This window comes from Mixophyes fleayi, chromosome 10 (genome assembly GCF_038048845.1).
Source record: "Mixophyes fleayi isolate aMixFle1 chromosome 10, aMixFle1.hap1, whole genome shotgun sequence".
NCBI classification, from domain to species: domain Eukaryota; kingdom Metazoa; phylum Chordata; class Amphibia; order Anura; family Limnodynastidae; genus Mixophyes; species Mixophyes fleayi.
In genome coordinates this window covers 73,242,198-73,266,412 of record NC_134411.1, presented here as the reverse complement: position 1 = coordinate 73,266,412, position 24,215 = coordinate 73,242,198, and the positions used below count along the sequence as shown (strand labels likewise).

Genomic DNA, 24,215 nt, shown 5'->3' with positions numbered 1-24,215 from the left:
ATTCCAAATGTTACATTTTTTGGAATGGCTAAATTGAACAGATTTATAATTTTTTCTCTTCAAATATACAAAAATAAGTCAATGTTTTACATACACCATATAAAAACTAGTAAACTATCTAACCTTTTATATTTTGCCCAACTTGCGTACCCTTTTCCAAGTCTTCACAAGGGTAAAGTCTACATAATGCTCATTTGCATAAAATTAATAAACGCTGGCTTTCTCCTGCTCTCTCCTGTCTCCTTTTCCATAGTGTACATGGAAGCCATTTTTCTCAAATTGGCATACTAAAGATATTGCTAAAATCTGTTAGGAACAGAGGGTTACATGGCAAATTGAATTATTGTTGGGAACTGGTTGACTCTGCAAATGTGAAGATGATCCTTAGTAATTTTATTTATTTTCATAGGCTATTGATTTACTGAGCTAAAAAATTTACTTGGTGTAACTAAAGTGTTTATACTTGGCTAAATATGACCAGCATGCTGTTGATGCTATCTTTTAGAGATGGAATACACATTGCTAAAGAGGGGTGGTATGTCTCTCTCTCTCTTGTATCTCTATAGGAAAAAACAAAACTTTTTTGATTGGCTGGCTACTTCCCTAAGGAGTGGCCAGTGACATCACATGACATTCTATGGTTGATCTTTTGTACTTTGTATTCTATATCGGATCTCATTTTTACACTTTCAACAAGCTCTGGTTTGGGCTGGCGTGCTAGCTTTTCTGGGGGAAGAAAATAATTAAACTTCCTTTTTTTTTTACCAAGACTGTATTGGAAAGTCAGACAGATATAGTCAAATGTATTTGATCTACGTGCTTCATATATGCAATTTTACAGTTTGGGTTTGAGCTGTCTAATATTAGTTTGTCCTCTACTGCAGATACTGCAGAGTGAAGCAATATAGTACTCCCCCCGCAGGCAGTTCTAATTATCTATTATTATGGAGTCCAAAATAATTTCTGCTAGAGAACAGGTAATTTGCATTTTTATATGGTGAAATGTTGCCTATTGCAAGCAAGCCTCTACTTAAGGTCTATCAGTGAATACAGATGTCTGTTGTCAGTCAACTAATTACTTGCATCATTATTTTAATTATTGTAACTATCAACATCATGTCTAATTGCTTCTGTGGCATCACTTCAGGACATCAAGTCTTCTTTCTAGTTTTATTTGCTTACAACAGTGCATCTCGATGATTATATCACTATAAACTCAAACAATTTAGCAATTTTAATCAAATCAAGTACATGCATGCGTATTATACCAAGATGTCGGTGCAGAAAATAACAGCACAGTGGTTGGTTTCTAATAATACGTGGGCGGTTGCAGACAGGGCACCAATTTAGTGAATGCAGACCTAGTTAAATTTAATAATGGAAATATAGATAATTTGTTTCTAATATGTTGCTTTTCTGATTATGAGCATAGCAGTGATTTTCTGCAAAATGCAGCCGATCAAATGTCTCCAACCCACCTTCAATATGCAGCAAGAAAAAAAGCCTCTTTTGTGACAATGTTGCTTAGAAAACATATATTATATAAGTACTAAAATTACAGAATGTAATGAATAATAGCTATTCTTTACCACTAGTTTAATGTACATTAAGGGCATGCTATAATGTTGTAAACAAGCACAGTGAGTTGACATAAATGAGTTATAGCAGGCTTGTGGTCTAGCATAATAGTGGGTATGTGCGGCCCTTTAAAATTTAAACATACTTAACAACTTTGTAGATCTCCAAAGTTGACCATGTCTTGGGAGTGTGGCCACACTAATTGCATCATTAGGCCCCACCCCCTGCTATACAATACCAATTTTGGCCTATTCTAGCAGGGGTCAGGGTTAGGATGACTCTATTAACCCCACACCCACCCACTTCACCAACGAATCGGGCAGGATTCGGGAGGTTGCCCTGCTCTCCTGGGAGTCTAGGAGAGCTCCCAAAAATGTGGGTGTCTCCTGGACATTCCGGTAGAGTAAGCAGCTATGCCCTTAATATCTGTAACAAGCTAAAACAATACATTTAATAAAAGACTCTATGTGCCACTTAACCCCACAACAACCCTCAGACCACTTACAATATCCATTCATTCAAAATACTCCCATATGACCTTTAGAACCCCATTTACTCAAAACTTCTCTCAAACATCCAACTTTTTTTAAAACATTGTTCAATCCAGGGGCAGGCTGGGCTTGGGGGCAGGGGGCATTTGCCCCCTAGGCTGGATCCATAGTGGCCTACTTTGGGCTGGATCACTGGGCCACCTGCATTTTTTTCCCTTTTAAAAGTCGATTCTTGCCCCCCCGGGCTAAAATTTGCCAGCCCTCCCCTGGTTCAATCTCCACACTCACTTATTTAATGAGAGTTGAAGTTAACGGGGCATAAAGCAGAGAAAAGGACCAATCCGTCATAAAGCAGGAAGGATATGGGGGCTGAAGAGAGAGGCTTGGGGGGGAGGCATCATGTGTACCTTAGACCAGCTGTTGCCCATCACTAGTCTAGCTGGTGCAAATTACAAAATGTCGTTAAATGTCTGTCCATAAATTTCTACTTTTTTTTTTTATTCCCACCATATTACATTATTACACATACAACATAATATATATGCAACATAAAAAATACAGCTTTACAAATGATTTAAAATTCATGATCCTATGCATAGCTCAAAAATAGAAGAAATAGGAAGCGTTATTGAAAAAAAATGTATTTCTGAAAAAGTTTCTGTAGCTGAACAGAAACAGAATGTTTATAACTGTATGGCCTATTTTCAGACATTAGAGAAAAGTGATTTTCTGTTGCACTTTTACTTGAACTCAATATTTTCTCGATGCACCATTCACCCTTGTTTAATAGAAGTCAGACAAGGCTTCCAGTAGATCATCTCCAAATATTTGTGTTATATACTACAATGAAAGGCAGAGCCAAGAAAAAGGTAGAACGTTTAAACTGTGCATGTTGTTTGTTCTTGGATAGTGGATGCTTGAATTATCCATAAGTTAACTAGACGGAAAAGTTAGTAAACTGGAAAGATGGTATAATCACTAAGAGGTTATTTTTACTTGTTTGAAAATGGTTAATGATGGTTTGAGTTCATTTAGAGTGTAAGGTTTTAATTCTATCCGTTTTTCTGATTATTGTTATTGATTGGTATGGTGCTATAATGTTCCGTAGCACCAGACAATGGGGCAAACATGTTTATAAGGTAGGGACATACAAGGTAGACAAAATAAATGCAGGATGGCCAATTCATCTATTGTATCCCACTGGAAGTGATTAGATGACCCCCCTCTTCCCCACACACACACACCCACTGCTTGGTATGTCGCATTTATGGATAAGATCCCATACTAGCTCCTTGATAGACCAGCTTGTTTAACAAAAGTATGGTCTCCATGGCTCTTTATGGAAGATAGGAACACCCCTCACTCGCCTCGCACCTCCCTAGAGCAGCTCCATTTAACCCTTTTTTTATCCAACTTAGCCAAATCCATTCATTTAGAAAGCAGGTCTCTCCTTGTTATGGTTCTTCTCTCTACTTGCAACCACTAACTATCCGTTATCCTTTATTTTTGCCTCTTACTTTTTCCATCCCTCCTCCCCCCACTGCTGGCCTTGCTAATATTTTAGATATTTTTATTACTGAATCATTATACCAATGGTAACTTGTGTCTGTTAAAATGCAGGGAGAACCCTGCATATAAGAGTTGTGACTGTGAGGATTGAGTGTGCCTCAGAGTGGAGATTGGGGCAGTAGCAATGGTGTACCAATGTATGCAGTATAAGTGGGAGGTGAGGTGCAGGTCAGAGTTAGATCTAAAATGGGGTGAGGGAGAGTATTTGGAAATAACATTTGAGATGCATGAAGAGGGTAAACATAAATAAATCAAATTAAATGAGTCCTTGAATATCCTGTGATATACATTTCTATTTCACTGGGCTTCCTGACTTCTACGGAGGAAGAGCCATAGTACATGTACAGATATGTTTTTAGTGTGTTCAGATCTGCAATTATGCAATCTAAAATTATAAAAGTAGATTTATATAGAATCCAGTATTTATGAAAGCTTAAGGCAATTGAGTTGTTCTCCATATGCTGTTATTGTTATGTTAACAGTAAGCATTCCAATTCATTTCTGATTGACTCTACTCTACTATGCAAGGAGATATTGCCAGGCAATGAGTACATTCCTTTTGGAACAATGAAGACATAATGCTTAGCTGTGATTGTCTTTACAAGCCAGTGACCACATAATTATTGAACAAGGAGTATTAGCGGCACTTACTGAATGGAGTTTCCCACCACCACTTCTAGGGAGCAGCAGCTCTACTGATCCATATAGGACATTTTGTTTTCTAAGCTATTTACTGCCTATAGCAACCAATCAGATTTTAGCTGTCCTTTTGTAGAATGTACTAAATAAATAACTAGAATCTGATTTGATTGCTATAGACAACTTGTCCACTTTTTCAAACCCGCAGTTTAGTAAATATACTCCTTAGACTTAGACTTCTGTGAACTGACCTTCCTCCTACCTTTCTCTAATTCAGTGATTACCCATTATAAATATGAAATATAGGAAATATATATTGACATATATTAGTGTCCAATCATAGAATGTCTTTGTTTGATTGTGGCTATCATAGATGTAAACTACATTGATGAGCCATAAAATAAATAACACGTAAAAAAATATAAACTATTTGGTATTTATTAGCTCTATTTTTGCTGTTTTAATTACAGACTGAGTGCAGGTGGCATTAAGAGGTGTAACAGAACAGGGAAAAAGAGTGAATGGAGACCAACCATTGTGTACAATCTTTTTATGAAGTCCAATGTCATTTTAAATAATAACGGCTATATTGACAGAAACATACATATACTTCTATTATTTAACACTGGATATTTTTCTGAGCCACAGCATTTTAAGCATAAAATATTATTTTGTTTGAGTGGAACATGGTAATTAAATTTCTAATGCAGGATGACTTGCTGCATGCATGCTTTCAGATTTGTGTTTTCTGAGAAACAACAATTATCTACCAAGATATGATGGATGAATAGAAATGTTTGTTATTGCTTGTTTGGATCATTATGAGCACAAATATATCAAACTCAAGATTTGCTAAGCAAAACAGTTTTTTTTTTTTCCTCTTTTTTTTTTTTCTCCCTATTCTTTTACAGTTTGGAAATAATAACAACTACATGAATATGGCAGAAGCCAATAATGCTTTTCTTGCTGCAAATGAGGTAGGTGTACTTTTATCTCTTCTCATATACATCTGTTTGCTTAGATAATTTAGCAGACAGGGGATAAATAAGATTGAAACTCTGCATCTGAATGTGTTTCATGGAGCACAAAATAAAGACTTTAATGAGAAAGAAAATAACCTGACAATACTACATTACCACTCAATTTAGCCGGCCATAAGGCAGTTACGCCTGTAGCATGCCAATGTAGGAGGCATTGCCTAATGGGAAATCAAGCACTATATGAACAAGGGGACTATTCTGACAATTAGCAGCATATGGATTTTAAAATTCCATGGTTTCAGCACTTATATCTGAAGCTAGTGATATTGTAGGACAGTCCAAAATGAGGTTTTCCATTAAGATAAATGCACAAACATACACATCTATCCAATGTCATCATTATATTGTATTGATATATTTCTGTGTGTCTTATCCTGACAGCATAAAAAATAAACATTAATAAGAACATATATAGGATTACATAAATTAAGGTTCAATGCACATCCACTATATTCATCAATAGTGTAAACTCTGGCTTTAGACTTCTATATATTATGTATATCATCTTAATCTGTTCCTTGTTTTTTATGTTAACTATTGTAAGATTTAATAAATGTATTTATATGTAAAATGTTGAACAGTTTGAACACTTGTTAATATTTGTGTGTAGAATAGTGGGCAGTATACCGTACTCTGATTGCAGTACCCACAAAGAGATCAGTAGGTCTTGCTGGCTAGAGCGAACTATCTAAGGATGGATACCCACTGTGTTGGATCCTACCCTCACTTTGCATATACTTGCAGAGAATGTGCATAAATAGAGCAGACAGCATCCAAAAGATTAGCGTCTCCAAGCATAAGGGAGTATGGGGTCATTGGAAACAATAGGTTCCATCCAGGTACTGGCTTACATTCTTTTACTATTGTTACAAAATGAGTAAAAGCAACTTGCAAATTGAACTTTACTATATGAACCAGGTACCAAGCTACTATAAGAAAATACATGTAAACTCTTTAGAGAGGAGATGTTTGAATATTAATATACAAAGTTCATAAGAGTAGTCTGGGGTGTAGAAGTCATCCAGATCTTAGAAAGGGCAGGGTTTGTGATATACAGGGGTATTTCCAATCTTTATTAATCTTTGGTTAATTAATGGCAAATTATTTAGAGAATGAATTTGCCAAAAAAGAGGTATATTTCATATATGAGTTATAAATGTTTAAAGGTTTGGAGTATAAATGCGTGTACCCTGTATACATGTGTTGTTTAGAAAGAGGTACAATTACTTTACAGTTCACATTAATTACCATTTCATTTGTTTCCCTAAGGCTGTAGAGAACAGCCTTGGGTAAACATATGATAACTTTCAATTATGCTATATGAAGGAATACATGAATAATTTAAATTGACATTTTTCTGGTTAACTATACATTTAGAGACATTGGGCCTGAGTCATTAAGGAAAGTAAGTCAAGAAAAGGAGTAAATGTTCCCTGGGACAAACCATGATACAATGCAAGGGGTGCAAATTAGCTTATTTTTTTGCATACAAGTTAAATACTGGCTGTTTTTTCATCTAGCACACAAATACTTGATAGCTTTATTTTTACATTGACATTTAAAGTTGATCTAGGACATGCCCTATCCCAGCTATAAATCTGTCCCTACATTTTAAATTTACCCCCCCCCCCCTCAAATGCAACATGGTTTTGCCCAGGTGCAAAGTTACTCCTTTTTTATGTTTTGCTCTCTTTAATGACTCAGGCCCATTGTTCTTCATGATAGTAACAGTGTAAGGGCTAGATTTACTAAGCTGCGTGTTTGAAAAAGTGGGGATGTTGCCTATTGTAACCAATCAGATTGTAGCTTTCATTTATTTAGTACCTTCTACAAAATGAAAGCTAGAATCTGAAAAAGTGAGGATCTTGCCTATAGCAACCAATCAAACCCGCAGCTTAGTAAATCTAGCCCTAAGTCTTTTTGAGCTTATTAAGACTAAACCATTAAAGGGGTTGTCTCACTAAGCAAGTGACTGTTGTTGCATTAGTATATTTATGGGAACATATGACTCTCTATGGCATGTGATTTGTTAGCTATGGCACCTGTCCAATCACACGTCTACAGTGAGTGGATTACCCCTTCAATAAGCTAAATGGGCAGGCTAAACTGGCCTTTATCTGGTATCAACATTCCGCTTAGCTGTAGGGATAGCTTACATAGTACATATTGATAAGAATGGATGGTAGATGCCTTTCTTCTATTGTGATACGGTAACCAGTGAAATATTCACATACATTACAGTAAATGTGCTGATCAGTAGGACAGTTGCAAAATTGGCATTTTAGTCCCATCTTTTCTATGACCATCAAGACTTGCTTAGATAATCGAATAATGTTTGGCGCGGGGCCCGGCATTTATTTGTGATAAAGAACACAAAACCCCATCTGTAAGAATAACATAATGTCTCATTCTGTAGAATTTCTTCCTACATTTGAATCGAGCATTGATGAAAAGTCCGCTGCTAGCAGCTGTTAAGAGACAATTTAATTCCAGCTGTGATAATTCACCGTGGCAGACATAGGCTGTTATATGTTGATACAACAACCTCTCTGCATTTGCATTTTTATCAAAAGGAACAAATGTTTTCAACATTTCCGTACAGATGGCGTTCACCCTGTTTATTTTTTTTTTTATAAAGCTTTTTTTTAGAACGATAAATCATTTATTATATTCTATATGCCTAAATAATAGTTAAGTAATGTTAGCTATGCATTGCTAGCATAAATATTTTATTTGTGCATATAATAGTTACCAGGATTGAAGAAGAGATTTATTTTATACTTTCCTTTCCGTAATCTTATTACAGAGAGCAGGATTATACTGAATACTTTTTTATATTGTCTTTATAATCTTTATCAATACGTTCTTTGTTTGTACAGAAGCAGCAGTGGACTGAAGAATGCTTTAAGGTACTATTTATTTCTTCTCGTATTGTCCTTACACATGACTAGTTTCTTTATAAAGTGGCATTTTTTATTTTGAATTTATGAATGTTATCATGGTAACATCCATATACATAAAGGTTATATACTGGCAGAGTGGTCCATCATTCACCTTTGCTTGTATTTAAACTTTTATGCTTAGAATCTGTTTTAGAGTCATCCTTGTACATTAATAGATATAGGAGACTTATGTCCATCACACACAGTCCTGCCACTTAGCCTGAGCTACTGGATCAGAATGCATTTAGGCCTCGTACGGAAGTGGAAAATTTGGAAAAGCTGTTCCGACACTCTGCCTGAGCAACTAGATTTGTTGTTGTGTCACAGAGTCCAATAGTGGTCATCAGCGGTCAACTTCCGTCATTTACCAACATGTCCCATAATGGTAATCATACAGTCTCACGATGCAATAACTCACTATAAATAACATTGTAAGGACAATTGGCTTGTAAGTTTTTTTTATACAGCATTTTTCTGAGTAAAAGAAGGGTACTCCCATAGTTGACACTTTGATCAAAAGTTATTGCTCAGTATTTTCTACCAATGAAAATGTGCTAGTGGTAGCTATTGGTGGCACTGTTCAAATTGAATTTACAGCTTGTATTTAATGGTAACTGAGAAAACGGTGATACAATTGCTATTTGTGATAACAGTGAACGTACATAACTGGCTAAATGACTTGTCAATTTTTTACTGAACAATTATAGAAAAAAAAAAATGTTCTACTGATCAATAGGGGGTACATTTTTGTTTAAGCCTAACAATGGAAAGGTGGTCCTTATTCAAGGGAGTATTATTTATTGTTATATTGAAGGACAAGTCAAGGTTATAGTGTAACTGAGCAGATATAAAGCTTGATAATATGATTAGAACCCAATTTTCCTGCAGTTTACATACAATAATTGCCCATAGAATTATGCAACGTAATTACAAGCACTCTTCAGCAAAATATATGCTTGTATATGGACAATGAAGGCTGACATTGCAAATCCATAGAACATATTGATATGCAAGCTCTCAACGTGATCACTGTTCCATTAACAGCAGAAGGCGTTTGGAACAATTGCATCTCTATGTATGTTTTCACTTATTTTTCAAGCACCTCAAATATTTATTGAAATAATATTTCAAAGGCTTAATTACAGTGATAATGAAAACAAGTTAAAATGCCACATAAAAAGTGTTTACCCGTATTGTTAATGTGATATGTTAGATTTCATTAAGCAGTAATGGTGTAGCAAATGAGTCACAAATTACTGTTGCATCTGTTGAAAGACCACATTAGTGCCAAATAACTGCAAATGCAGCCATTGGGTTATGTTCATTAGCCAATTGCTTCTGATCATGGCCAATCTATCTACGGTAGATGAGAGTTGAGAGTTCTGTAGTGTGAAAAATGACACAGTTTTTGTTTCTCTAAGTAACATGGGAAAAAAATGTATTACCACCCCCACACTATGCTGGCTCCAGTATAAATTTTGTTTTGCATCAAAAGTAATTATTTGAGCTCCAACAGTCTATCCAAATAGAATCTTCCTATAGAATTGCAGGGCTCATCACTCCTGACCTGTAATGACAACTGACAGGTTGTATATGCAAGCAAAGGGTTTTCTGCTTTTTTCAGAGTATACAGTACTTCCTTCATACGCGGTTTATTAATTTCTATCATCATTAACAGTTTGAAGGATGACAATGTACTGTTGCTAATGAGATCTTTCCCTAGAATGTATCTTTTTTTTTCTCCCGTTAACTAGCATGCAAAACATTGTCTCACATAAAGTAATTTGTATTTACAGCAAAATGACTATTATCATTATGTGTTATATTTTACAGGCTTATAATCAGGGCCATATTTATCAGTAGTGCTGCCCTAGATCATGAATGAGGATTTCACACCCCATTCGCTTATGTGACATTGGCACAATGCTATGTGTGCCCCATCTGATTGTAGCAACAATCATCAATCACATGCCATATAGTAAAAATAAATAAAAAAAACATTTAAAAATAGTTGTGATCTGCACAAAGGTAATTTTCAGGGGAAATGTTGTGGGTCTACTTCCCATCAACTTTTTCCAAAATCTTGTCCATCAACCAGTTCAAAATGGTTTAATAATAATTTTATTAAATGGCCTGGCAGATACTGTGTTAGAAAATCACCTCCCTCGTTGCGTTGCTCATATTGCGTACAGGACAAATAAATCCCCACTTAAAATAGTTACATATGTAGAGGACCAGATTTGTACTCGGCCCTTTATAAACAGTCACACAGTATATAAGGCTTTGCCGTTGTTCTATGTCACCATGGACAGAATACAAAAATACACAGCCCACTTGGGTCTACATAAATAGAAGCCTTTGAGATAGCAGGCTTTTAAGTACAAAAAAAATAAAAAAATCAGTTTATAAGCATGAACAAATGCCCCATGGCAGCTAGGCTGGTGTTTACTTCATCATAACATATCCACTGTTTAAACACTGCTACCTGAAAGCGTGGTGTTCTTATCACCATCGCTGCTTGAGAATTGTTTACGCTGAATAATAACAGTCAATGTTCCATTGCAGTAGAAATATAGACAACAATTGAACATTCTGCATTTTCTTGCTTGCACAAATCAAAGTAAACTGCTGCGTTTGGGCAGATTAAACTGCGGTGTGGAGCATACAATTGTCTGAATTTATGGTGCATGAGTGCTGTTATAATGTGCGCTATTTTTTATTACAGTTAGGTATCAATAAATAGGCAATTTGATATGCACTAGGCTTAATGTATCTGTTGCTGAAACAAACAAAGACAGATGTTGCTAATTAAGTACACATTAAAACACTGTTAATACTGATACACTACTACAGCCGTATGATAATTACACTTATCTTTAATCAGAAAGATCTGTTTCTGCAGAGCTTTTAAAATTTAAGCAACAGAGATTTATTTTAGAAATAACTGCCAGGATTTAAATAATTATTTTCATTTTACAATGTACCAGTCCACATGAATTTAACCATCTTGATTAAATTGTACATCAAAATCTACTCTATATGTCAATGCTAGGAATATATTCCATTAACACCTACGTTGTGTAACCAACAGACACTCCCTAGGTTAGTGCCAATCTTTTACATATGAATAGATAAGACCATTTAAAGGGGATGAAAGTCATAACCTGCATTACAACTTTTAACGTGATTGGCCAGTGAATCGGCAGCAGTGGTGCATACCTGGCTGAAGTGGGGTAGAATGGGTGTTAATCATGTGCCACCCAGATTAGGATGTGAGCTAATAACATGGTGCTTACATCGGGCCAGGTATGCCCTGCTGCCAAGTCTTCTGGCCAATCAGAATAATTATGTTAATGCTGCACAAATAATTCTGATGATTTTTGAAAACCCAGATGGGTATTTCACTAGTCCCATCTATAGTTCAGCCCAGCAATTCATCATGGCTTGTAATTTGGCTATCTTGAATGAACTTATTCAGTAAGTGAAATAGCCTTCAGTTGTAAAATGTCATTTTTAAAACCAAGTCCTATATAAAAAGTCAAAGTAATAGACACAATGAACAAACGTACATAGGAAACAACTTTGCTTTACCCCCAACATTTTCTGTTTAAACCAGGAAAAAACATTTAGTGAATTGATTCAATTAAATAACTACTGGCTCAATATCGTTAATAGTTCTGCAAACCAAACAATGGAAAATGCTCAGCCTTAATTACATAATTCTCTTAGAATAGCAAACTTCAAATCTTGATTCACTCCATAAATATAGTAAACTTACTCATGCACGAAACAGAGCATAAGTAAGGGAAGATGATTATTGGTCTAATTATATACTTTTATTTACTATTACTCAGATTAGTATAGGGGGTTATTTACTTACATGTAAAGTTAAAGATGTGCTGATTAACACAATTGGATATTTGGTTTTATATTCTTACTTGCACATAGCAATAAAGACTGCTTTTTGATTGGTTATACACTTTCCCTTTGATTGTAAGTAACCTATAAAGAGTGCCACACTATACCATTCATAGGCTTCTTCTTTATTATCTGCATATACACTTTTAAAGAGGTAACTTTTACTGGTTACTTTGCATTGTAACTGTCTTAGTGTAGCCACAATCGGACACTAGTGGAAAACTGTTGAATATGCCTATTCTAGAAGATTTTTAGACATGTGTGATACTCAATTCTTTCAAAAGTCTAAGGTTACCAATGACTGAACAAGCCTGTCTGTTTCTTTTTTTAACAGACGTTCCACACACCGAGTCTTGGTGATGAAGAATTTGAGATTCCTCCCATTACTCCACCACCAGAAACCGACCCTGCACTTGGCATGACAGATGTCCTTCTCCCGTTCCAAGTTATGAGTGAAGCATTAGCTGCCCAAGGCGGTGAATTCACACCTCAATTTCCACCTCAAAGTCTCGACCTCCCCTCCATCACTATATCTCGGAACCTAGTAGACCAGGAAGGAATGTTGCACAGCAATGGGTTGACAATGGTGAGCTTAAACTCTAACCTTCTGTTTCTAGGGTAGGAAGTGCAAATGTTTAGCACTTAGCAGCCTGTCACATGTTTGTTTTGACCAGACAGACTGCTCAGAGAAAGTATATGGTCTACGGTACATACCTGGTGCTTTGTTGTACAGTGTGCAGAAGGAAAGCAATATCGCAACTCAGATTATTTTTATTGTTATTGCATAGTTCACACCTTTTTTCTGTATTGTGTGAAATTAGGTGCATGCTCCCATTCCATGTTCTCATAGTTCTTCTGAGCAAAAGCTTCGGCTTGTTTGCAGATTTTTGATCAGTAATAGGGACACAAGTATTGGCAAAAACTGGGTAGCACGGTGGCATAGTGGTTAGCACTTCTACCTTGCAGTACCATGGCCTTATCTGTGAGGAGTTTGTATGTTCTCCCTGTGTTTGCGTGGGTTTCCTCCGATGCTCCGGTTTCCTCCCACACTCCAAAAACATACTTGTAGGTTAATTGGCTGCTAACCAAAAAAAAAAAATTTTACCCTAGTCTGTCTGTGTATTAGGGAATATAGACTGTAAGCCCCAATGGGGCAGGGACTGATGTGAGTGAGTTCTCTGTACAGCGCTGTGAAATTAGTGGCGCTATATAAATAAATGGTGATGATGATAACTCTCATTATTTATGTTTATATGGCACCTGTCAAATCACACAGCACTGCACAGAGAATATGTAATCATTTATATTAGTTCCTGGCAATTGTGTGAGATTACAAATCTGTTCCGAATGTGGTGCTAAATCGAGAAGGGTGCACCCTGACATGTCATTATAACATTACATCTTACAAAAAATATTGTTTTTTGGTCTATCAACATAAGCTGCTACATTAATATGCCTACCCTAAGGAACACCCTAATATTCTGAGGAATACCTACAAATAATTTACATCTCAAAGGATGAACACATAAAAGGCAAATGCATGCGCAATCTCAAATATGAGCAGATATGGGGAAGAATAGGCACAAATCTCTATTGCTTTGTAGGAGTACATTCTTTCTTTTCTTTCTTACTGCAGTTTCTACTATATAAATGCCCAGTGGCGTGTGTGAAAAAAAAAAAAAGCTGCAGCGCCACCTGCTGGGCAGAGTTATACACTGACCTATATATTTCTTGAAGGAGAAGTGACAGTTGGGAGTGGTTGGTGGTTGCCGGGGGTGACAGTGGGGAGTTTTTAACACCTTAAGTAGCTTGAAGAAGGATGTGGCGATGAAGGATGAGGTGATGGAGAAAAATGATGAGGTGGTGACATGTGGACAAAACCACGTTAAAAAAGGGCGCTTGCGTCGGGAAGTAACGCTCTTCCCCTGAGGAGGCCTTGGCTAGGCCCAAATGCATGACAAGAACCTTTTTAACACCTTAAGTAGCTTGATTTGACTAGAATGCATGAGTATCATGCACGGGTTAACTTGTAATGTAATATTTTACTACAACGTTCACTATGAAATGTTGCATTAAAGACAGCAAGACAATTAAATCAACAGAAATAATACAATCTAATATGCTAGTACGCTGTAAGTCTTCTGCTTTATTAAAATACTTAAAACAAAAATACAGTGTGAATTACAGCCATGTATCAACTTTAAATAGGAAATAATATTTATATTACAATATTACACTTTATTGGCCACAAATTAACAAAATGTATTCTATACATGTAATAATGTCACTATGGCAGATTAGTACATTCCATCGCTGAGGCATTCTCTGGTAATGAAGTTTCCCCTTTCAGTTTCATAAAAAGCCTCAGGGGTTTGAATTCCTGTGGAGGGTTTAGAAATGAAATGAATAATAACTATAATCATGGCAAGAAAGCAACAGGATCTAATAATGGTTGAATGTAAAATTTGTAATTAAAAACAAGAACCTCCAATTAATTTACTGTTCTGCGTGAAGTAAAATGTTTGGGAAGTGATAAGATTTGCGTGATTGCTAATTGTTACTATCTTTATGCCACTTGCTTGTTAACCCTTTTGGCGAATCACCTGTTGTACGCTGCTTCCACTGCGATGCACAAGTGTCAGTTGGTGCATCCCGAAACTGTCTATCCAGGATGTCGGAGAACAAACTTCCTTTGTGTGACTGGATCAAAAATAAAAAAATAAAGCTGTAATGATCAGATAATAGGTCATTGGGTTAAAATAAGTTTTGGGTCAGTTACTTGCACTGAGCCGTTTTGAACTTTCTATACAAGAGAGTGTAAGATTTAAATCTCTGTTTACCATCTAAAAGTGCTGGTACCACCATGTTCATCAAGGCATGTAATATGAAGGACAAACAACATATTTGAAGCTGTTGATCTTTTAAGAACATTCACTTACAAATTCCTTGTAGATTAACTCTGGTTTTAAGGAGAGTCACAACGAACTATGCTTCCGAGACCTATATTAATTGACTGGATTTTCATTAAAGGTTATGTACATGTATGTACTACCTTTACTAGTTAGATACAGCTTTGTCTATAATTGTCTTCAGTGGCAGTCCTCCCCTCTAGGCCCCCTTTCTAACTGCAGTTCAGCCATAGCACAGCATTGACAACCTAGAGAGAAGAAGATCTAGGACTGTGAATGTGTAGCCAACTCAACCACTAAAAGTTTTTGGCCATGTTCCCTTTTTGCAAACTGAGAAGGAGTTCATAACTCCAATCCAGTTCTTGCTGTCAGTTGTGAGTATCTTTGATTAGGCAGCTCCGAGGGTCTCTGAGGAGCAGCAATAACAATGAGGGTGGTGGATTGGGGTATATAAGCATATTTAGGTCCTGGTGGTTCCCCAGCCTCTGTCTAGGAATGTAGTGTATTTCTGGGTACCCTGCATATCCAACTGGTATAGGAGAAACAACCATTCTCTGCAGACACACATATATTGTGGATGATCATCATCACCATTTATTTATATTGTGCCACTGATTCTGCAGCGCTGTACAGAGAAGAGAACTCTTTCACATCAGTCCCTGCCCCATTGGAGCTTACAGTCTAAATTTCCAAACACACACACACACACACACAGAGAGACTAGGGTCAATTTTGATAGCAGCCAATTAACCTACTAGTATGTTTTAGGAGTGTGGGAGGAAACCGGAGCACCCGGAGAGAACATACAAACTCCACACAGATAAGGCCATGGTCGGGAATTGAACTCATGACCCCAACGCTGTGAGGCAGAAATGCTAACAGCCACCGTGCTGCCCATGGAGGATATGCTTGGTCTGCATTGTTGCAGTCAGCATGCAATCCTTGTTATCTGAGTTATACTCGTATGCATGCAGTTAATTTGTGATTTACAGTTAATCAGTTTGCAGTCATATATCACAAACATTTAAAGCAAAATTAAGTCCACTTAACATATATTAAAAAATAATTGATAACTAAAATGAAATGTTAATGTATTACTTCATCTCAGGTTGTGAACTGTTTTAAACATTTTTAGACATGCATTAGTATGTGTAAATAAAACCTAGGCTTCAATTATAACCACAATTTTTTTACCATCGCCAAACATATTCCCTTCTGTGAAATCATAAAAGTTGGACTCGGTACCTTACGGCTTTTCCAAGACACCTTTTTGAAAACATTGTTCTGCTCTACCTAGCAGAACCGAAAGACATCAATACATAGAACTGAGTCTTGTTATTGTGTACAGACTAATGTACGTAACTAATCATTCCAGCACTTCACCTTTCTCCTGCATCAGAATACGGAGCGTGGCAAGAACAAAAGGCAGCCGTGAATTAATTTACACCTGCCTGCGTTAATTTGCCAATTTATTATCTAGATTGCTTGGCCTTTCTGTTTGTTACACAGTTCATTAAAATCTCCCAAATCAATATTTTGATAGCTCTTAATAAGATGTCTATCTGTTCTTACTAGAAGGGCAAATATTTATCAATAGGCCCGCAATGAATCATTAAATTAGTTATTGGCTAAATAGTTTTCCCTATAAAGAGGAAAAAATGTTTTAGGAAACAATACCCATAGGTGGCAATCAGTGCTGGTATTTCATTTCATAGTCTATAATGATATATTATTGCTATTGTAGTGAGGTTTGCTTAATTTACCCAACAGTAAACTACTTCGAAATGTTCAGGAATACTTGGAATTGTTTAAAGCATTTGGTGTGTGATAGATCAAGACTGAGATGGTTGATATGGGTTAATCTATGTGTTAAACCTCTTTTATGGAAAGTGAAATGTGTGTTATGAAACGTGGAGGAGGTTACCATTGAATCAAAGAAGATCTAGATATGAATGAATTATGTCTTAGTATTAATAGGAGTTACTCCATTTGAAATGGGAAAAATATGTAAAGTAACAAATACGTAAAAGAATAATATACTGTATGTCTTATCTGTGGTGATAAGAAATTATCGTCCCTGGCATTCTCTCACATTTGTTCAAAAGATATGCTTAGTTGCTGGCTCAGTAATAATTTTAGTTAGTATTTAATAATCTTTAAATACCCATTCTAGCAACAGATTGTATGGTTTATATTTTTTTCAATCCGTTTTATTTGATTTGGAAATAGATGCTGCATCATGATAGAGGCCAAAAAAATCCAGACCATAGAACATAAGAGTTGACCTTGCTTTGAATATCTACCACTTTTATCAATATTCAAAACAAAATATTTTAGGTGTTACCTCCCTAAAATGGAAGATGTTGAATGTCTAATACTTAGATTGCTGACCATTTCTTAATAAAATCAACCTTTGCTGATTTGAGAATGTTCTCTTGCTAAAACACAAGGTACTCATTTGTTTCAGATATTTTATAGTGAAGACATAAGAATACCTTCTGTTCTAAAATCACCAATAAAAAAGGCGTGGTTGCTTTAGCTTAACAAACAGTTGTAGCTCAACAAGGTGTCAACTACGTCACCCATGGGTGAAGTCTGTTTATAAATACCCTTAATTTCAATTCCCATTCTCCCATACATTTGTATCTTAAAACCCTTATGTTTTTCCTGTATCTTCAAAACTATTGTAAATCAATGCAAGTTTTTAAAAAATTTATGTCTTACACTGAGTGTTAAAATATATAATGCATAGTGAGTAGTATATATATTGAGTTAAAAGGTTAGATCCAGTGTGAGAATATTTTAATCAGATACTCATCTTGTGGAAAAAGGCGAAGGTGCAAGATTTTAGACTGACTTAGTCCTTCCTCTTTTAAACTGTCTTTTTTTTTCCATAACAAGCTTGTACATGGGAGAGTGACAGGCTCAGGTCTAGTGATAGATGTTTTTTTTTCTGTTCAGAGTAATCTGACTGAGGTAAATGAAAATGAGGAAAACCGTAATGAAGCAGAGACTCATATAATGTGAACAATACTTAATGCTTAACTGTGAAGTTCATTATTTTTGTCACTCTTTTTTTTGCCAACTTTCTGATTTATGTATACCCGAACATAGAAACCTTTAGTAAAAAAAAATTAAAATCTTTCATGTCTAGGTTGACCAAAATAAGGATGTTACAGGACAGTTGATTATACATGTATTCAAATGTATGTATAATTAATTCATGTATTATAAATATTTATTTATAGATTTCCTAAGGCGTATTAATACATTAATATGACAGATATATTTCCATTTTGCTTATTTGTCTCGAAGAAACGTTGCAAAATTCTCAAATGATAATGAAAATAAATGCAGCATAATGTTTTTTTTTAAGTAATATTATATATCTTTTGTTCTGTGGTCTACTTGACACATTCACCTATAAACTTGAATGCGCAATTGCCAGAGGTACGGTTAAAAATAGGTTATGTCAAAGTTCCTCAATGCTTCCCTCAGGGCTTGTGCTGGCCAGATAAATAATAATATTTTTGCACTGCCCTCATATATTTCCCAGTGGAAGACTGTTAAAAATGAACAGTGACTTCTCTTATTGCTTCATAGACATCTTGAGATCCATAAAGTGAAGCAAAGATGCTTGTTATCTTAATAACAATAAGTTTTAGTACAACCAGAAAATGATTGTGTTACAACCGACCTCATTTTTTCCTCAATAACAAACCATTTCTTGAAAGATCTTGCCATTATTATAGTGTGTACTTGTTCTTAATACTGTTTCTATCCTTGCAAAGGGATTGCCTTCTACAGAAACAAAACTATTATTCAGCTGCCATCTCCTTTAATAATAGGGGTAAGAAAGATCATGTAGAGTGACTGTAATGTATTAGTGCAGCTTTGTATGGTATGTGTGTAAGGTGCATTAGATTGTATAAGAGATGCTCTACATACATGTATGTATGTATGTTGTATATAAACACTGTCATCACACAGTCACATATTATGTGCATAATCCAAAAATGTCTTAATATAATGTTCAATAAAATATAAGAAAAAACTGAGATGTATTATATTCAGTTTCTATAATACCCCAAAACTAATACAATGGATACATATAAAGTTACCCCACTCGTCTCTGTTGCCGCTGGTCTCTGAAAAACTAGAATTTTTTTTCATTTTCAATGTTACTTGGTTAATGCCAAAATTACCTGTTTAAAAAATAAAAAACTATATATAATAAATATATATAATAAAATATATATATATATATATATAATATTGTATATTTTTTAATTTTTTAAATAGGTAACTTTGGCATTACTCAAGTTACATTAAAAATTAAAACAAATTCTAATTTTTTTCTTATATAATTATTAAATGTAATATCTTCACCTTATAATTTTACCAATGACCTGGGGTTTTGCCAGTATATAATTAGTAGTCAATTTATAAGAGGTTTTTATTTTGTTTTATAAATTGCAGCTGGTTAAGGAGGAAGGGGCAGATGTTGGACATTATATTGTCAGTATTAATGATTTTATTCTGAATCCACTTTTTTCCTCCCATGTTTCCGATTAACAGGGATCCCCTAGAATTCTCATTGATTCATCATTCATACCAATAATTGTACAGTGTAGTGTCTTCAAGAACTCCACAAGCCTCTCGTCTGTTTTTTCTTTTTGTTTTAATGATTTAAGATATCAAAAATATAGCCGTCATATCCAACTACATATTTGCTTCTAGAGAGCCCCCCCCCATTAACACCCCCAATAATCTGTCCAGCTTGCTGAGCAGTATTGACATCAGTGCTACATCAATTTCAAAAAGTGGATTATTTTTACAAGACAGCTATTGTGACATATTGGGTCAGTCATAAATGAAAGATATTCATGCAAGCATGCAATACTTGTAATGAAGTCTCACTCTGACCTTCTGTATGATTGATTCGGTAATTTAGTTTTCTCAGGCAGTGCCTGAAATGAAATGGAATCATGTTGAACAAGTTTTGAATACCCACAGTGCACTAGGAGAAAGAAAAATCTGCAGCCCCAGAGGCTTGCAAGTGAACAGCTGAACGATTTATCTCTGTGCTATTATAGCCTATGCCAGAATTCAACATTTCTTTTTCTTTTCCTTTTTTTTTTTTCTTATTTGGCTTAAGTACTTAATTCTGCAGGTAGCTCTAAATGGGAAAATAAAATACTGTTCAGATTTAAAATGACAGGACAGAAAGTATGTGCAGGGCACTGATAAAATATCTTGAATAGAACTGACCTTTCATGTAGCTGAAAGTTACTTGGGAATTTGTCCTTATAATTACCATATAGATTATTTTTATTTCTTTCCTGCAATGAAACACTTCTCAGAACAGCAGTGGTGATTGAATGGAAATTGAACTTGTTAACATTCTCTTCTGCTTAGTCTGTTGTATGTAAGTGAAGGTTAGCTTTGATGAATTTAGAAATTCTTTTTACCTTCGCTATACAAAAAAAAAAGACAGTAAAATATATTATTTTGGGACCTTTTATCTTCCACTCTAAAAAGTGAAATAGATTTACTAAATGAGAGAAAACATTTAAAATGTCACCTGTGCGCTTTCCCTCACATCAGAAAAATAAATAGCTGACAATCTGCCTAAAGCCGGGTAAATATATTTACACAGGTTACTTGTACAAGAGAAGAGAATTACATGCTGTTATGACGTGGTACATTTCTTTAATGCCGTCATGTCCTGTCAAATTAAACTTGTTTTTTTCTGTATATTAAATATTAATGGAAGACTAGGCTCAAACTTTTCTTATTTCTGTCTGCTCTATGCAGACAGAAACTAGAAGTGGAAATACTGCTCCGTCTTTGAAATAAAGAAACTTATGTGGGAGACACTCGGGCCAACGCAGGTTTTCCCCCCTTAAAAAAAAAAAATAGAAAGAGAGAGAGCTGCTGCGCATGTGGCCGCGCATATGCAGCAGCTCCATTTTGGCGATTCTGAATTGCACAGCAGCCGCGGTGCTGTCAAAGAAGCGGCAGTGCTATATTGTACTACAATACAGCACCGCCGCGGAAGCTTTGTTGACAGCGCTGCGGCTGCTGTACAGTACCGTTCGTGAGGGGAGGGGTTTCTGGAGAACCAGAACCCCCCCCCCCCCTTTGTGCGCCCTTGACACTTACCAATGTTGCATTTTGGTACCTAATTCGTACTAAACCATAGTAGCCAGACACTAGCTATTGTTGCACCAGGCAGATTAGTGATTGATTTGGTTCAGTACAAATTTTGCACCTAAATGTAATGTTAGTAAACGTTAGATCTGGTGATTTTGTTTAGACAGTTCTGAGTGATCCTCAATGGACAGTTCAACTCCCTTCCCATCTCTTATCCCTCCTTTCCTTTTAAACAAATGTCTGATGAGAAAGTAAAGGATATCTACCATTGGAGAAGGGGAACAGATGGTTATGAGAGCAGTAATTTACAGCATACACAAAAAGGAGAAAGTCTCATCTGAAAAGACAGCGAGAACAAAGGTGGTGCTTAAATTAGGCTGTTTTACTGTATATTCAGTAGTGCCTGCTACTGCTGTTAGTCTATAAAGAATTTTATATATCAGGGGCAAATGCAGGATTTGTAGAGGGGGGGGGGGGTTTCCACACCACGCTACCAGTGGGTGTGGCCAGCATGCATGGGAGCGTGGCTATAATTTTAGACAGTGCTTGGCTGCTCTCCAGCTCTTCATATCCCCGTAATATACATGTGCAATGCTGCGTGCACTACTGTTAGGTGCACGCAGCTCTCCCTTTTCAAGCAGAGCTGTGTGAAGCGGAAGCAGGGTATAGCCACCTCAGTTATACAGTGCCCCAGGCTTGGAGTGGGGGTTTCCAGGAACCCCCCCCTCAGTTTGCCTATGTATATAGAGCACTGATAAAAATATCTTGCATAGAACTGACCTTTCATGAACCTGAAAGTTACTTAGGAATTTGTTTTAATAATTTCCATATAGATTAGTTTTATTTCTATCCTGCAATTGCTATGGCACCAATTGGCAGTCCAGTCTTTGTGACATATCTCTTCCTTCTGTGTCTCTTAAAAATTATTACAGTAGACATCTAATTGAGGTCCCTAGTATAAGGTATATAAGTACTTGTCTTTTCTATAATAAGCCAAAGGTGAGGGTCCCAGGTCAGAGGGGGTTTGAAACCCCCTTACTACTTTAATATAGTTTTAATGTACTTCTTTTGAACGTGTCAATGTCAGTGACCTCGTATTACCTAGATTCAGCATGTTATACAAAGCTTCTCTGTGGTTTATACCCGTGGTCGCAGTGGGGGTGTATACGGTGATATGCCATACCGCCACTTCTCCTACAGCCTTTATTGTAAAACTATTACATTCTACATCTTACATTCCCATTACCTTTTTTTGTACTGCCACATCTAAATTTCCACTTTACCACTGAAAGAATTGACACTGGGCGAAGGAGAATTTTTTTATAGATCTCTGCTACCATGCAATTTTTAAACCTTATCCAAATATTATTAGAAATATAGTTGGTTCAAGGACCAAGAGAATAAAATATGTCTCCGTTCTCATATCTCTATTTCAAGCTACCAATGCATCAAGAATTTTGAAAGTGGACAGAATATCTCTCCCTGTTTACAAATGTTTCTGGAACATGGAGAACACTGTGTTTAGGAAAGAAATTGAATTTGCTTCGTACTGGTAAATGAAGGGGTCATGAGGAAGGGAAGGACTCTCCTTGTTTGGCAAGCCTGGGGAAATGGAAACTTGTATAATCCCCCCCCCCAAGAGTGGACATCCACTAGATCTAAAAACTTTAGCGTAAGGTTCCTTTGAAATCACTTGCAGCCCAGGCCTTGTTAACCATTTATGACAATTGTTATTTGAAAAGATGTGAATCCCATTGTAGAACAGGAAGGTGAAGAATGTTGCTGCTATACAAACAATATAGGTGAGAATCTATAGTTAAATCTATAGCCGTACGGGGTATTTGACATGTGCGCCTATACATATCAAAGTGTACACACGTTTTTTTTTAAACATACCTATGTGCACCCAAAAAACATTCCACAGCTATCCGGTATTTGGACTTAAAGAGCAGTTGTTGCAAATATGGAAGTAAACAGCATGTGGACAGGTTAAAGTACAATGTTGAGCTATTACATTTATCTATTCAGGTTAAGTAAACTGAAAGACTGTCATTATCAAGTCCTAATCATGACTGGATTTTAATTTCTTATTAAAGTAATTGGCCCCTCTGCCTGACTTTTACAGGTTCTTACTACACCAAAGGAATCTTCACAAATAAAGATGAGTGAAACGATTCCTTCATAATTCATCAGATATTCAGCAATTCAGGGTTTTAAAAGGATTGACACATTTTATCATTCCATTGCAGTATGTTAGCTTAGGATTTATTACACCCATAGGGTTATTTATTAGCAAAGGGCAAAATGTGTAAATGTACAGTAGCGCATGGCAACCAATAGGGATACATTTTAGTCTTTCAATAAAAAAAATAGAAAATGACAATAATCCTATGGCATCCAACTAACACACAAGGTCCGAAACATAATATTATGTAACATTACACACCATATTATAAGACCTGGGTAAGGTAACAACCCTGGAATTACAGATTTCCATTGATTGTCCCATTTACTTTCTCCAATATAAATTTTATTTCCAAATTTCATAATGACAGTATATTGCTGTTTAAATGACCTTTCACAAAACACAATTTGTTGTAAAAATGCTTACACTAATGCTAAAGTACTTTCTTATGCACCAAACAAATACTCATTACCCCAACCACCTCCAGAAGGAAAGATGGCTTAGAAGTCACAGTGGAGCTCTGGGTCCATATAAAAGCATGAGGCTATAGGTCTGGCGCTTTATACAGTTCACAGAACTATGAGGTGCATTCTACTCTATATATTCATAGCGGAAGAATGACTTTTATGAGTGACTTATTTCTATGTTGCCAATGTCTGAACAGGGCACATCATATACCAAATTAAAGATCTTGGTCTGTAAATTTGCAGAAAAATATTGGTGGTGTAATCGGTTGCATCGTTTCTAAGTTAATTCACAAATTGTCTGCCCACCATTTACAACAATGC

The 24,215-nt window shown here is 35.9% G+C and overlaps 1 protein-coding gene across 1 annotated transcript in view; it reads left to right on the top strand.

Annotated features, from left to right (window-relative positions):
• The window catches only part of TOX3 (TOX high mobility group box family member 3), a 97,572-nt gene that overhangs the window by 60,065 nt on the left and 13,292 nt on the right, over positions 1 to 24,215 (top strand). The window contains exons 2-4 of the mRNA XM_075188865.1: positions 5,189 to 5,254; positions 8,197 to 8,226; positions 12,512 to 12,763. Coding sequence (XP_075044966.1) covers positions 5,189 to 5,254; positions 8,197 to 8,226; positions 12,512 to 12,763 — 348 coding nt within the window. The remainder of the gene's footprint in view (positions 1 to 5,188; positions 5,255 to 8,196; positions 8,227 to 12,511; positions 12,764 to 24,215) is intronic.